This window comes from Melopsittacus undulatus, chromosome 7 (assembly GCF_012275295.1).
Source record: "Melopsittacus undulatus isolate bMelUnd1 chromosome 7, bMelUnd1.mat.Z, whole genome shotgun sequence".
NCBI lineage: Eukaryota > Metazoa > Chordata > Aves > Psittaciformes > Psittaculidae > Melopsittacus > Melopsittacus undulatus.
Genome location: NC_047533.1, coordinates 44,918,549 through 44,934,581, shown reverse-complemented (window position 1 = coordinate 44,934,581; position 16,033 = coordinate 44,918,549). Strand labels below are relative to the sequence as shown.

Sequence of the window (16,033 nt, the reverse complement as noted above, 5' to 3'; positions counted from 1 at the left end):
CTGTGTCAGAAAGAAATGATAAAGGGATACTACCTATGTGTTGGAATGGGCTGAAGCATGTGTTGTGTTTGCGCTCTGCAATGTAGGCAAGGGGTTAGACCTGCAAGAGAGAAGATTGGGAAGGTGGCATCTTCTAAAAAGCATCTGTAATCTGAAGTGAAAGACAGATTTTCATAGCTATTCCCTAATATTTTTTCTAATACTTTTTAAATTCCCAGTGTTTTGTTGAAGACCAATGGGCACATGGGCATGCTTGTACAAACATTTTCTAAAATGTTACCAAAACTGCAGATGTGATTCTTAAGGCCAGAGAAGTATTTGAAGTTACTGCATATGGACATGTCATATATTAGAGAGTGATTTGTTGATCATTTACTGTTTGGAATGGAAGGCTTTTAGTGTAAACTTCTGTTAAGCATGGTATTTAGTCTGCCAGTTTCAATACTTTGTCAGTTTTCATTTGGATTATGTTGTTCTGAGGAGTTTAAAAGGGGGTACAAGCTATTAAAAATATATATATTCTGACACAACTAATCCAATTACAGTTAATATCTGAGTTTGTTAACTTTTGATTGGTAAAGGTATACTTTCTGTTTATTTCTCAATACTTTGACAGTTGATAGTAGCTTTCTTTTTTTGGGGTTTTTTTTTTTAAACAGCAATGAGCAAGTTTGGTTTTATGCCTGTATGGTTTCCTGAAAAAAAATAAAAGATTTCAAATGCATCTGCAGTCTTCACAGCTATTTTCTTGTTCTATAAAGTGAGCTTTTCTATACTTGGCAGTGAAAAATCCTGGACACACAGACTCAGATTTTTAAATCTGTAGGAGCCAGTGGGAGTTCAGTGCAATTCTGCATTGCCCAGACTATGGAAATACACCTTCACTTCATAAAAGCTAGCAATCACAGACCAGGTTTGTACTACTCAAGGATAATGTCTTCATTATACACAGTCCGGTCAGCCACATGGTTAGCATGTAAATAACTTATGTTGATGTCGTGTATTCATTTTGTCTTCTTTGATTCAGATATTTTACTCTGAATAAAATGTAGTGTAGCAGGGGTTCAAGAAAAGCCTTGCTGTGGGAAACTGACATGTATAGTTTAATAGGAGTTCAGTAGCTAAGAAATGTTTTAATAATAGCTGAAGTCATGTGTTGACCCTTATTTCACATTAAAATGACCGGAGTTTGACACTAAGATGACAGCTGGTTAATACAACTTGAGATTTTAAAGTGCTTGAGTATATGTAAATATTATGACTGATATCCTAAGTGTGTTGGAAGATGCTTCAAGAAATGTCCTCATTCTGACAGTTTACTGCAGTCCCCAGTTTTTGAGAATATTGCTGAAGATAGTTTATCTGCTGTATTCAGAGGACATAGATAGAATAATTAAGAATTATGACTGACCCCTGTAAAAGCAGATTGTCTGCATTTTGTACTTCTACTTGACTATACTGTAAGAACTGTTGAGTGTAAAACCTGAGATTTCAGATTTGTCTAGTTTGATCACTTAAACCTCGAGAAGTAGATGTCTTTGAAGTCTGCTTTTTATATAGAAATAGATGGGGTTTATATATATAGCTCTTTAGAATATGCAGTGAATATATTAATAGTGTTTTGGTTTGGTCACTGGAAATATAAGGACCAAACCATTTGGGGTCAAAACCTATAAGTTGGTGAGCAGGAGACTTCATTGTATTTTGAAATTCTGTGAAGTTTCAAAGAAAGAAGTGTCACCTGTTAAATTTAAAGTACTTAAAGCATTTCTGATTTCAACAGGTCGGAGCCTTTTCATGCTTCTTTACTCCAAAACATTTTACAAGATGTTTTGTGTAGTCTAGCATCTTTCTTTGATATATTGCATAATGGTTTATTCTGTTGAAAAATACAGATTTCTACAGAAAATTTGTACCTAAAATTTGGGGTCTTGCAGATGCGCTGGAAAAATCATGACACAAAGGAAAAAACCTAACACGTATAAAAATACATACATGTACACACAGATGATGATAGTCTGTTTTCCATAAGGTAATTGGCCCAAAAATGGGCAAGACTAAAAGTAGGCTAGAGGGAGGAGTCATAAAATGAAGGTGGATAAGACTGTATGAAGAATTGCGCAGATTAACCAAAATGAAGCCCTTGCTAACTAAAAATTAATTCTTTGTTTTGTAGATTCAGTGTAGGTTCAAACCTTCCAGCCCAGAATCCAGAGGAAGGGTCCTGTACCAGTGCTTTGTTACCTAGAAAGAATTTAATGGATTTAGTGCCTGACATTTCTTTAATCATGCTTGCCATGGTTTAAGCCCAGCCTCTAACTCAGAACTGTGCAGCTCCTCACTCACTCTCCCCCTTCTTCCCCCCTGCTCCCGAACCCAGGGCAGTGCCATATACTTGGGGGTTAACGAAAGCAATGGATTCAAGTGGTATAATCCCCAGTACTGACTCATGGCTTTTACATGCCCAGCCACCTGGAGAATTTGTAGTTCTCAGCGGGGGTCCTCAGGCACTGCAAAGGAAAATGTTCTCAGAAATGGTAGGCTTTTGGGTCAAACACTTGAAGCAAAATAAATGGCTTCATACTCAGTTTGATGATTACACCAGAATACACCAGAACAATTCTGTACCTACAGATGAAGGAACTATAAATGGATTGAAAAGAAGGTCTCCAGCATTCAGCCATTTTGTAGTGAATCAGTTTTGTGCCATTCTGAGGCAAAGAATCTGACAGATAGTGGTGGTGAAGTTGTTCATCAACTTGAAGTGAAGCAACTTGTTCAAGAGGGTGGCTGGTCAGATAGGATGCCACTGTGCTAGTAATACTTCTATCTGCCTGGAGGTACTAATGAATAGAGCTCTGATAACAAACAGTGGTCATGTAAAGTTTCTGGGAAAGGAGATCAGCAGCTTCAATCTAGCTGATAATCTTACTGACTTGATACTGCAGCCTGATTAATACTCTACAAGTATGTCAAATTGTTTGTGTCATTGTAGATAAAGTGTTCCAGACAAGAGGCAGGGGGAGCATCTGCACAGACAGATGCTCTACAGTGCAAAGTAAGCATAAAGTACAGCATGAGGAGATCTTGTTAAAGAAGGTGTCTTGGGCCAACTGTTGATTTAAGGAGATCAGTTAACTTACCAGTAGGTCTTGCAACAGAGGCAAGTCCATTCTTACCAAGCTGCACTTCACCTTCTATTGACTTGTTTTACTGGGAAAGTGTAATAGGGATCTGAGCCCTGGGTTGAGGTGAGGTGGTGTTCTCTAGGTTTACACAAGTAAACCATTGATTTTAAGTCATCATCAATTTAAGATTTGCTTCATCTTCTTTGCCTGAAGCCTAAATAGGGATTGCATATAGTAAAAATAAATTGTACTTACAAGCTCTCCCATTTTGCTATTGTTAACATAAGCTGTGGCTTAGATACAGAAGTTAATAACACTGCAACTGTGATGTTGCTCAGGCATAGCTTTGCTCTGCAATTGCATTTAAGTGCAGGGGTATCTAGTACCTCAAGAGGCAGATCTGTTGTTACAGTAGCTTGTACTAGAGAACTTTGAAAGACTAGCAGTAGCAAGCAGCAGTAGAAGGTTATTGTAGCCACGAGGTGCCAGCAGTGGTTGCTCTTAGATTTTCTTGTCTGTGATTAGAGCACTGCTTTGTTGTAGGAGCCAATTTCTATTGTGTGAGAGCAGGCAAGTGAGAGCTTTCAGGAAGTTGAAATTGGTGTCAGAACAGAATCTGGAATCCTTAATGAGCAGTTCAGTTGCCTAGCAGGAAGTGGGCCATGTGAGAATCCGCAGATAATTTAAATTAACTAACTTTATGAACCTATACTTTCAACATGACCTTACCATATCCAGCCTCCTCCCCCAGCAACCTTAAACAAATTAGGCACACAATTCAGTAAAGTAAGTGCAGTTGGTTTTAATGTGGAATAGCAGTTTTATGCTTGAACGAGTGCACAGGAAATATGTATAGGGAATCTGCACTGGATCATTTAAAGTTGTGTAACACTAATATGAGGGATTCTTTCACATTCTATCCACTGTCACATATTTTGCAGCAGAACCTGCTGGGTAAGAAGGTGGTTTATGGCTTTCGTTGTTGGGCTTGGGGTTTTTTTTGATTCGTTTTGTTGAAGGCATTCTTTTTTTTTTCTGTACAAAAAATATCATAGGCTTTTTTGTGGGAAAAGGAGGAATTACTACTAACACCCCTAATCCCTTCTGGTTGTTCTCAACTGTAGCACCTTCTAAAGGTTGCTGTTATTTGACGTCAGTTGGTTGATTTGGTTTTTTTTCAGCCTCTGGCTAAAAGTATAGTCAGTGAAGCCTGTTTATTTTGTGTGTTATTTAGAGTGTGCAAGTACTGTACTAGCACGGTGGCCAAGCTGACAGAGTTATTATGGACTAACTTTAGGTAAAAGACTCGAGATTTATTACTGTTACCTTATCTGAATCAGTCGTTCAGATGTGCGCTGAATTTTAGTTTTGTTGATTCCAAATGTGTCTGGTTATAGTGCAGTGTGATCAAGATAAGGACTGTGTAACAGCACCCACCTTCAAAAACTTCAATTAAAAAAAAAAACTCTTGCTAATCACTGTTTCAGGGAAATCACTTCCAGTGAATGTGAATATGGCAAGACTCTGTAACCTATGCTGTGTTGTACATCTATGCTGCTGCTGCTGTGTGTCCACATTACCAAGACACTGACTCCAAGCTAAAAGAGCCTGCTGAGATGTAGAGGTTATTAGTGTAAGCTTAGTACCACAGTAGCAAGGTTACATGGCTTTTAGTCTGTTTGGAGCACAAACAGAGAGGATTCACACCTGGAGGAAGCAGTAATCCCATTTTAGCTAGGATTAATTTGTGTAAATATACTGTGTGGGCAGCTTCCCACAGCATTAGTTTCTAAGGGACTGATTGACACACTTGTTAATTCCTTGACTGATTCAGTGTATGCACTTCCCTTTCTTTCCCTTGCAATATTATATGAATATTCAGTGTATGCACTTCCATTTCTTTCCCTTGCAATATTATATGAAGCTTTATGCATGCTCCATGCCAGAAAAAAGGGTGAAAAGCTGTGCTCAGGATGAGGAGATCAGAAATGCTTGTTTCAGAGATAGAGCTGCGTAGATGGGTTTAATGGTAGGAAAGCCTGGCAACCTGATACTGAGAATAAACAAGAGTCTAATCACAGTGCTGATTTACTGCAAATCTGGGATCATGCTAGTGACTTAAACTTCTAAATTACCTGCGTATTAAAGAGAGAGGATGGGATCTGCACTACCCAGCACCTTAAAAGCAAAGGTAGACATTGAAAGTGCTAAAGATGCAAGTTAATCTGAAGTATTTCATCTAATAAGCAAGGCCATACCAAGCAAGTGTTAAAACACAGCATAGTTCAGGTCAGAATTGTTTCTCTGCTGTCTTTAAATAAAACAACAGCAACAAAACCACCAAAGCTAAGCTCTTTTTTCTGTCTAATGTATTGCCTGACTTGTATTGATACACAAATATAAGAACCTAAGATTTAGTTTATAATTTGCACCTTTTGAAATAAATTATTTTTTATTAGATGTCATAGTACCTTTTGCATGTTTTGCCTTTTTAACTGTTGTATAAAATGTTCAGTTTTAGTTATTAGAATAAATGTGATTTGCTAGATATTTCACAGTATTTATTAGATGTGCTTTATAGAAATGATTCAAGCTACATTAGTGTTTTGAAGATGGTTTTAACCATTCTTTTGTGAATTTAATTTCCATTTCCAGCACCTGGCCTCACTGGAATTGTTGGAGGGCGTCCCAGAGTGTAAGTTAACTCCTGATAATTAACTTGTAATGTACGATGGTTCCTACCACTCACCATCGCAAACTTCCCTACCTTGAAACACCAACTACAGAAGCAACTAGTCTGTGTTACACGCTGTGCTTAGTAACTGGTAACAAACTGATAGTGAGTACTACAAGATAAGTGTGCAAATAGTGAAATTCTTTATTGAAATATTGAATGAGAGTTCTTCAGTAATTCTCAGTAGGTGTCAGATCAGCTCATAACAATATGCTTGTCTTTGCTTGATGAGCTGTAGGGAGAACTTTAAATATGACTTTATGGCAGAGCAGTATCTCAAGCACGTGCTAATACATGCAGATTTCTGGATGAGATTTCTCTTGTACCTGTTAGTTTGGAATGTGGGCACAGCAAATTTGTGTCTGTACCAGCTCACTTCACCTAGAAATGTGAGGTCAAATGTCCTGGATCATCCCATAAAACATGAACCCATTGTGTGAGCAAGGTGAACAGTAATGTTGAGCGTATTAAAAATAAGAAAACCCTTCAACAATAAAAATTCTGGTTTAATTCAGTATTTTCTAGGTATGGCTAAAATCTGCTGGTGACTGATGCGCTCACCTTTCCATACTCATGAGGGCATCTAAAACTTTCCTGTCCCTAAGAGAATACTTCAATATGTCTGTCTTGCATATGGAGACTGAGGTAGAAACTACAGATGCATTTCCAGTAGCTCTGTGTAACTAGCCTAGGTATCAGTGTGGGGCCAGTGATGTGCAGTAGACTTCAGTGTCATGAAGTGCATCCTTTGTGAAGAAACTGTTTTCTGTACTTTGGCTACTCCTTGCCATAAAATTTTCTTGGTGTTTGTTTTTTAACAAAATCTTTGTTTCTTAATAATGACATGGAAGTGTTTGGTGTATGAATGTCTGCAGGTGTACAGTCTGACATTATCATTAATTTCTGGTTAAATGCATTTATGCTAGTTGTTTTGTGTGTCTAGGTCTCCAGTTTTGAAGCCATTTTTCTTCTATTATCCTAAAAGCAGCGTTCAGGTAAGAGCCTACTCTGTTCTTTTGGAGTAATTTGAGAGATTCTGTCAACATTGGCATTTTTTGGGTGACTTCAAGTCCTAAAACTGCAAAGTATTCTGGTAACTTTTATTAAATACTTTCCTAGAGACTAATGTTATTCACACAGAACATTTTACAGCAGTTGAACTTGGCAACCTTGCATGTTAGTTGCTGTGAATTGTGAAGTATCTTGCATCAAAACTGAACATCTCTTTTCAGGGTCCTGGAACTGTAGGTTTGAATACTTTTACTGCATTTGCAGAGTGCTTATGAAAATTATACATTTCTTGGGAGTTAAAGGGCCCTATTTAAAGAGGGTATTTACAGTTGAACATTTATCTTGTTAACCTGGACATATCTGTTGACTTTTTGGGGTATCTGCATTTTGTATGTGTTGCTGTTGGAGGGAAGCAGAATCAGTGAATCTCTTATAATTCACATAGGTTTTACTACAGAGAGTTTGACCTTTTCCTATCTATAGAAGTAGGAGTAGTAAGTTCTGCTCTTGCCTATACTGCAAAACCTGGAAAATGATGAAAGCCTGTGCAACTATTGTGATGAGTGTGATGGAGGAGCCTGTAAATAAGATCTATCCCTGTGGTCCTATTCACTTCATAGCAGTAGGTCCTTTCAGTCTGAGAAATTATGGTTCAGATAACTAGGCAGTCCTAGGTGAAAAATTACAGTGTGAGGTGGAACATTGAGCTAGAGCTGTACCTCTTTGCCATTGTGCACATACCCCTGTCTTGATTGAAATCTTCAAGGTAAACATGAGGAAACTGGTTTTACTGAAAATGTAAAATGTTTGGATTTATAAATATTGGTTTCTGGTTTTCTGAATGCCATCAGATACTTAATTTATCCTTTGGAGGCTGCAGACAAAACTGCATAAGTGCCTTTCTTTTTCCAATGCCTTTGTTAAGTCTTGTAGCTGTTGCATGCATCTTGTGCCAAGGCATCCTGATAATGGTGCTTCCCACTCAGTAAGAGCTTTCTCTCTAATTCACTATCAAGAAAGTGGCCAAAGGCCAGAGTGTTAGTCTGCGTCAGACCCCACAGGTTTTGTGACAGGCTTAGGGTGGTAATGGGAAGTGTTCTAAAGCAGCACAGGCAGCAAATGAAAAGGTGGGGGGGGTGGGGGAGGAACAAGCAAAAAGCAGTTGATTAAAGAAAAAAACCCCAACAACAAAAATCCCCACCTCAAAAAAAAAACCCAAAACCAAACAAACAACCCCCCAAAACCAAACAACAACAACAACAACAAACAAAACCAAAACAAAAAAACCCAATGAACCAAAAACAAAAAAAACCCCAACCAAACTTAAAACAATTATCACAATTTAAGTGTTCTGTGCATTTCAGGAAAAGACTGTTTCATTTCTATGCAGCGGTTGGCACGAATGTGTCCAGACTTTGCATTTTTCTTCAAGTAGTACTGTGCGTTAGTGGGAAATAACTTAAGAATCATTTTACTGAGGAGATGCTATTTAGTTATTAAAACTAAGTTCATAAACAGTGCATAGTGAAAAAGCATTAAACAGAAACACCTCACCTTGTCAATTAGAGAAGTTCAAGTACCTATTGTTGTAATTTGCTTTACATGAATGGCTTGTCTTTGCCAAGTCTCATGCAGCTATTAATTTAATGGAAGTTTAGCCTATCATTCTTTTGTTCATCAAATTAAATGTGACCTGACTAGTTATCACTGTGTTCCAGACTTCATAAAATGCTGTTGAGTTTAAATAGTTATCTGATTTGTCAGGGAAGGAGAGTAGTGTCTCATCTACTGTTTTTCATACAGAAAATCAAAATCTCTGCTCTATGTAGCTAATTGATGAGTGCATGGGTACACTGTTAACAGACTGTTATGTGACCATCACTGTCATACTGCAGTAATATTAAAGGTTACATAACATTGGGGTGTAAGTGATTCAAGTCCTTAATTCAAAGTTTTAGCCATGTATTAACAGCAGTGGCCTAGCTAGAGGTTTTAGAGAGTACATGAGGTATGAATTAACTGCTTTTCTAGATTGGAAGTTCAGGTACAAAGAGCCTACTTGCTCTAGTTCAGCATTTGACCTAAACCCAAAAGTACTCCATAAGGAGATTTGCAGATATGTTAATACTACCACAGTGGGTTCTTTTGTTTTGTGTTTGATAACACCATTCTGGGTGTCAGATTGGTTTCAATATCTTGTTTGTTGTTCTCACTGCTTTTATGCAATTGTCCCAATTTTATCAGATCACTAGTGGTTTTACAGTAGTTATTTCCCATGTGTGGTTTCTCATGTTTAAAAAGTAACCTAAAACTTTTCCACAGGGAAAAGAATTCCGGCAAATCTACTGATTCGACTTTTCTGGAGGAATAAATAAATAAATTTTAAATCTTCTTCTTGCATAACCATTGGAGGCCTTTGTCACTATTAGCTGTTCTCTAAGAACAATCTTAAAGAGGGCTGAGTAGCATTATCTTGCATTTGCTGACAACTGAGCACTGATAACTGCTGCGTCTAAGTTGGTGTATAGTTTTGTTGTGGCAGTGTAACCTGATTGTATGTCTGACTTAAGTACTGGAAGTCCTCCAATACAGATGAAATGGATGCAGTTAATACCTCTATGTGATTGTGCTGTATGATTTATCCGGAGAAACTTTGCTTACATCTTAAGTGAATAGTTCAATCAGCTAATGAAATAAAACACTTGACTATGTATGTTTTCAGATATCTTTGGGATAGGGGGTAGGAAGAGTTCATCATGCCTGCTGTTCACAGCATGCATTCTTTAACTTCATATTTTTGTCTCAACATAACCCCCAAATATCCAGTATTACCTTTTCTCTTTTTTTTTAATATATTATTTCAAGATGAATAAGGGATCCAGACAGAATTCCAGCATTAATACAGACAGTGACATTAAGAAGAAAAGGGGTTTATATCATGGAAGAGCTGGAAGCTTTCAGGTTTTGGGATCCAACTGTCAAGAGTTGTGACACAAAATTCCGTGCAGTGCTGTGGTATGTAGAGGAAGACAGAAAGAAAAAAATCTGTCTTCTTTTAAAACATACCCAACTAGATAGAGCATTTCTTCGATTTTTATGCTTTTTGCCCTACATGAAGGTTCCTTTTATGTTTATAATGGATCATTACCGTTATTGTGACTTTTTAAAAGAGAACAACAGAATCTTATCTGTAAAGCTGTTACTGAAAATGTGCCAGAGCAATACTTAATTAGAAATATACTTTATTTATAAGTTTCACTGAATTTCTAATTTGATGGTTTGAAAATTGGGTATTTTTTTCCAGGTCAGCCTATTTCTAAATGGGCAGCATGTTGAGACATTTGAGGAGGATCTTACCTTTACATCAGATGAGTTGGTTTCATTTGGTCCACCTGAGATTAGCACTGAATTGAAAGGTATGTTTATGTTTGTCCTGAAAAATCACATGCTAGGTTTTGTCTGTGAAACATATTTTACCTTTTTATATATTTATGTCCATTGTAAAATACTTAAGCAAAAGATGTTAGTATCACACAGTATAGAATGAGTTTGAGACTGTAACAGGTTTTTAAGTTGTTATTCAAAAAGCCTAAGCCTTAGACACAACTGAAGATGGTTGGAATGATGCTTTTAAATTGAAACATGGTTTCAAAGTATACTGCAATCTTACTTTGTTAATCCTGGAACTAGTTAGGTTTACCTTACATCAAAATAGATGTGTTCAGAATGGAGAACAGACTTACGGAATGCTTAACAGTTAGATAATTAAAACTTGGTCCTTCTCCATGCAACGGCCTTCACAAAGTACAGAAGAATGGGATCAACCTCGAACTGGTGACTTTTAAAGAAAACACACAAGGCTAATGATCCAGCATGGTAATTCCTGTGTTGCAGTTAGATTTGTCTAACACAGTTGTCTGCAGGAAAAAAAAGAAACTTGAGAAGGGCAAACCAGTGAGCTGAATGAAGTGGGTCAGGATGTCAGCAGTGAAAAGGAAGAGTTCAGAGTTGTTCATACAAGCTAGGTTACAGATTATTGGAAGTTAGACACTTGGAAAATTCTTATATTCTTTCTAATGACAGAACTATATACAGTATTTCTTAATGTACAGCACACTTTTTACTTCCCTTTCGGCCCTAGCAGAGTCTTCATTACCTTGCTCCTGCTCACTAGAGAAATGAGAGAATTAATTTAAAGCTATAGATGGGTATTTTAAAATCTAAGTCAGGTGACCGTAGCTAAATATTACATGTTAGAAATAGTTCTAACAATAATACTGATGCTGAAGGAGTAATTAAGGTATTTAAGTCTGTGTATACTCAAAAAATTATTGATGTGAAGATACCAATATGGTAAGATTTATTATGGATTCCAGATACAGATGAGTAGCATTTCTCAAAATTGGTTAATAGAATAGTGCAAAAACTAATTATAAATTAGTAGGGAATGTTCTGCATCACAGGGAGAAATACTGGAATACACATATGACTGTGCGTGATGCCATTTGAAAGTCACTGACGGGATGCCTGGTTGCCATGCATGAGTTTATTTTCCCCACTTACTCAAACATCTCCAATGTGATGACTTGTGCATAGCACAGGAATAAGTTTAACTCTGAAATGTGTTTTCAGCTCTAAGCGCCTATTGCAAATCAGTGGTCACATCAGAATCACTGTGATACCTGGGAGCTCCCAGGTAGGGAGCAGTGGGGGATTTGCACCATTGAACTGTGCAAGTTTGTTCTGTTTAGTAACGAGGGTAGCAAAGGTCCTGGTGTTTTGTTTGTTTTTTTTTCTTAAGGTGACTACAATGCTAAATATTGGAGAAACAAAAATCTCTTAGGCTTCCCATTGCCTTCTTATCATTGGAGAAGACTTTCCAAGATGCCTGACACCAGCATTTAAGTACTGAATTTTTCAGTCTTCATTCAAGCGATCTGCACTTTTTTGAGAGACAGCAGAGCTCCTCTGGTTCTTTCGCCTGAGAAGGATCTCTAAACTTTTGCCCTTAGTTGTAAATAGAAATGTTTTCTTTATGTGACTAAATACTTACCTACTTCTGTGGCTTAAGGCCATGGACAGCATGGATGAGAAATAGACAAATGGGTTACACTGTAAAAGGAGTAGCTTCTGCTAAAACATTTTCTGTCAGCATTTATTAAGGAGGGAAGTAGTTTCATGGTTATCTCAAGTGTGAGGGACTGTTAGTTGTCTTTGAATAGATAAGAGAAATATGTGAAAATGGATTTCAAAAATGCTGCTAGATGTGGTTCTGGAAGGGTGGAATTTGAATTTACCATTTGCCCTAGCTTTGAAGGGAATTCTTTATGTAGATTTGTTTAAGATGTTTATTAAATGAAAACAATTTCCTGATAAACAGATCCTGAAAGATAAATCAATTAGGGTAATAATGAGAACACCAGAACACTGTCTTGAACTGGTTTTGTTTAAAGAGAGACTGTCAAAGAATGTCTGATGGAGAAAAGACTTCTACAGCTTATACAGTTTAAACATTGTCATACTTCAGCCTTTCAAGAAGGACTGAATTTCTTCTTTAGTGCTATATTGAATGAATTTATTAAAAATAATGATTTTTGTGGTGTATGAAGTGTGGTAGTCTTGTCCAAAATTAACAGTGACCTTTAGCTGGACTTTTTCAGATCCTCTCACAATGGAGATGGTTAATCAAAAGTAATATTCCCCAATTAAGTAAATACAGTCTTTGATATTTTCTGAGAAGTTTCATGGCATGTTTCCGGTTGAAGTTGTGACAGAGCAGGAAGGCTGTTGCTTCTCTGCTCCAAATGTTCCCCCTACTGGTGTCTGAGAGCAGAGAGAGGGAAGAGCTGTTACTTGTGTGCAGAAGGATCAGAAAACAACAGGAAGGGGTCAGAGAAGGAGGGCAGCTGGGGGGTGAGAAGCCTACTGTGAGTCAGGAATATAGATGAGTCCTGTCAGCAAACAACTGGAACTCGGTGGCAAAGTGAGCACTTCATCTCTGGCTTTGGGGAACAGAAATGAAATGGTGACAGCCTACTAATCCTCGTTATTTCAAGAGGTCTGTGCTGTATAACTTAATCATCAAACCTCACATATAAACTGTTCTGGATTTGGGCAGGAGTGGGTTTGCTTTTTTGATGTATTCATGTAAATTGATAAAAATACCTAACATGAATACTGTTCACTGAAACACAACAATCTTTATGTTCCTAAGGGTTTGAAATTCCAATTTCAGACATCAACAAGTTAAAAAATAAGGTTGGCTTCCCGTAGCGCATTTATGACCTTATTTTAGATAATACTAAAATATTTACAAAATCATAGAATAGTTAGGATTGGAAAGGACCTCAAGATCATCTAGTTCCAACCCCCCTGCTATGGGCAGGGACACCCCACACTAAACCAGTATCACCCAAGGCTTCATCCAACCTGGTCTTGAACACGACCAGGGATGGAGCATTCACTACCTCCCTGGGCAACCCATTCCAGTACCTCACCACCCTAACAGTAAAGAATTTCTTCCTTATATCCAAACTAAACCTCTGCTGTTCAAGTTTCAACCCGTTACCCCTTGTCCTGTCACTACAGTCCCCAATGAATAGTCCCTCCCCAGCATCCCTATAGGCCCCCTTCAGATACTGGAAGGCTGCTATGAGGTCTCCATGCAGCCTTCTCTTCTCCAGGCTGAACATCCCCAACTTTCTCAGCCTGTCTTCATACGGGAGGTGCTCCAGTCCCCTGATCATCCTCGTGGCCTTCCTCTGGACTTGTTCTAACAGTTCTATGTCCTTTTTATGTTGAGGACACCAGAACTGCACACAATACTCCAAGTGAGGTCTCACGAGAGCAGAGTAGAGGGGCAGGATCACCTCCTTCGACCTGCTGGTCACACTCCTTTTGATGCAGCCCAGAATACAGTTGGCTTTCTGGGCTGTAAGTGCACATTGAATCTGGCTCATGTTCATTTTCTCATCAACCAACACCCCCAAGTCCTTCTCCACAGGACTACCGTGAATTTCCTTTTTGCCCAACCTGTAGCTGTGCCTGGGATTGCTCCCACCCAGGTGTAGGACCTTGCACTTGGCATGGTTAAACTTCATGAGGTTGGCATCAGCCCACCTCACAGGTGTGTCAAGGTCCCTCTGAATGGCATTCCTTCCCTCCAGCATATCAACCGAACCACACTGCTTGGTGTCATCGGCAAACTTGCTGAGGGCACACTCAATCCCACTGTCCGTGTCACCGACAAAGATGTTAAACAAGACTGGTCCCAACACCGATCCCTGAGGGACACCACTCGTTACTGGTTTCCAGCCAGACATTGAACCGTTGACCACAACTCTTTGAGTGTGACCATCCAGCCAGTTCTTTATCCACTGAGTGGTCCACCTATCAAATTGATGTCTCTCCAATTTGGAGACAAGGATGTTGTGTGGGACAGTGTTGAACACTTTGCACAAGTCCAGGTAGATGACATCAACTGCTCCACCCCGTCCATCGTTTCTGTAGCCCCATCTTAGAGGGACACCAAATTGGTCAGGCAGGATTTCCCCTAGTAAAGCCATGCTGGCTGTCACCAAGCACCTTGTTGTTTTTCATGTGCCCTAGCATGCCTTCCAGGAGAGTCTGCTCCCAGATTTTGCCAGGCACAGAGGTGAGACTGACTGGTCTGTAATTCCCGAGGTCATCAATTTTTCCCTTCTTGAAAATGGGGGTTATATTTCCCTTTTTCCAGTTGTCAGGAACTTCACCAGAATGCCATGGTTTTTCAAATATGATGGCCAGTGGCTTTGTAACTTCATTCGCCAGCTCCTTCAGGACCCGCGGATGGATTTCATCAGGTCCCATGGACTTGTGTACATTCAGGTTCTTAAGATGGTCTTGAAGCAGATCCTGTCCTACAGTGAGCCCAAGGTCTTCATTTTCACAGTCCCTGTGTCCGCCTTCCAAGACTTGAGTGCTGTGGTCAGAGCCTTTGCCAGTGAAGACCGAGGCAAAGAAGTCATTCAGAACCTCAGCCTTCTCCAAATGCAGGGTAGCCAGTTCTCCTGACAGGTTCCAGAGAGGGCCCGTGTTGTCCCTGTTCTGTCTTTTATTTGCAATGTACCTATAAAATCCCTTCCTATTATCTTTAACATCCCTTGCCAAGTTTCGCTCCAATTGGGCCTTAGCTTTCCTAACTTGGTCCCTAACTACCCTGACAACATCCCTGTATTCATCCCAGGCCACCTGTCCTTGTTTCCACCTTTTATAAGCCTATTTTTTCCTTTGAATTTTTCTCAGCAGCTCCTTATCCATCCAAGGAGGTCTCCTGGCCCTCCTGCTGCACTTCCTTCTAGTCTGGATGCAACACTCCTGAGCTTGTAGCAGGTGATCCTTGAATATTAACTAAGAGTTTTGGGCCCCCTTGCCCTCTAGGGCTATATCCCATGGAACCTTGCTAAGTAGGTTCCTGAAGAGCCCAAAGTCTGCTCTCTTGAAGTCCAGGGCAGTGAGCTTACTGCACACTCTTCTCACTGTCCTGAGGACCTTGAATTCGACCATCTCGTGATCACTGCATCCAAGACTTCCCTGGAGAGTCAGATTTCCAATGAGCCCTTCCCTGTTGGTGAGCATGAGGTCAAGCACGGCACATCTCCTTGTTGGCTCCTCTATTGCTTGCAGAAGGAAGTTGTCTTCCACACAATTGAGAAACCTCCTGGATTGCTTGTGCCGGGCCATACTGTCACCTCAGCAGATGTCAGGGTGGTTGAAGTCCCCCATGAGAACAAGGGCCTGTGCGTGTGAGGCTTTTCCTATTTGTCTGTAGAGTTTTTCATCCACAGGTTCCTCTTGATCAGGCGGTCTGTAACATATCCCCACAGTAATGTGTCCCATCACCAATTTCCCCTTAACCCTTACCCACAAACTTTCTGTTAACTGATCACCTGTCCCCAGACAGAGTTCCATACTCTCCAGCCTATCCCTAACATAAAGGGCAACTCCCCCTCCCCTCCTACCGGCCTGTCTTTTCTAAAAAGCCTGTAAGCTTCCATTCCAACACTCCAGTCAAAGGAGCCATCCCACCATGTTTTGGTGATGCCTATTATATCATAGCCCCGTAGATGTGCCCACATCTCTAATTCCTCGTTTGTTCCCTGTGCTATGGGCATCTGCATAG

General features: G+C 39.4%; 1 protein-coding gene across 1 annotated transcript in view; it reads left to right on the top strand.

The window, feature by feature from the left end:
• The window catches only part of LOC115946490 (uncharacterized), a 64,043-nt gene that overhangs the window by 35,142 nt on the left and 12,868 nt on the right, over window positions 1-16,033 (top strand). Inside the window, exons 14-16 of the mRNA XM_031048830.2 lie at window positions 5,784-5,823; window positions 6,806-6,857; window positions 10,178-10,289. Coding sequence (XP_030904690.2) covers window positions 5,784-5,823; window positions 6,806-6,857; window positions 10,178-10,289 — 204 coding nt within the window. The remainder of the gene's footprint in view (window positions 1-5,783; window positions 5,824-6,805; window positions 6,858-10,177; window positions 10,290-16,033) is intronic.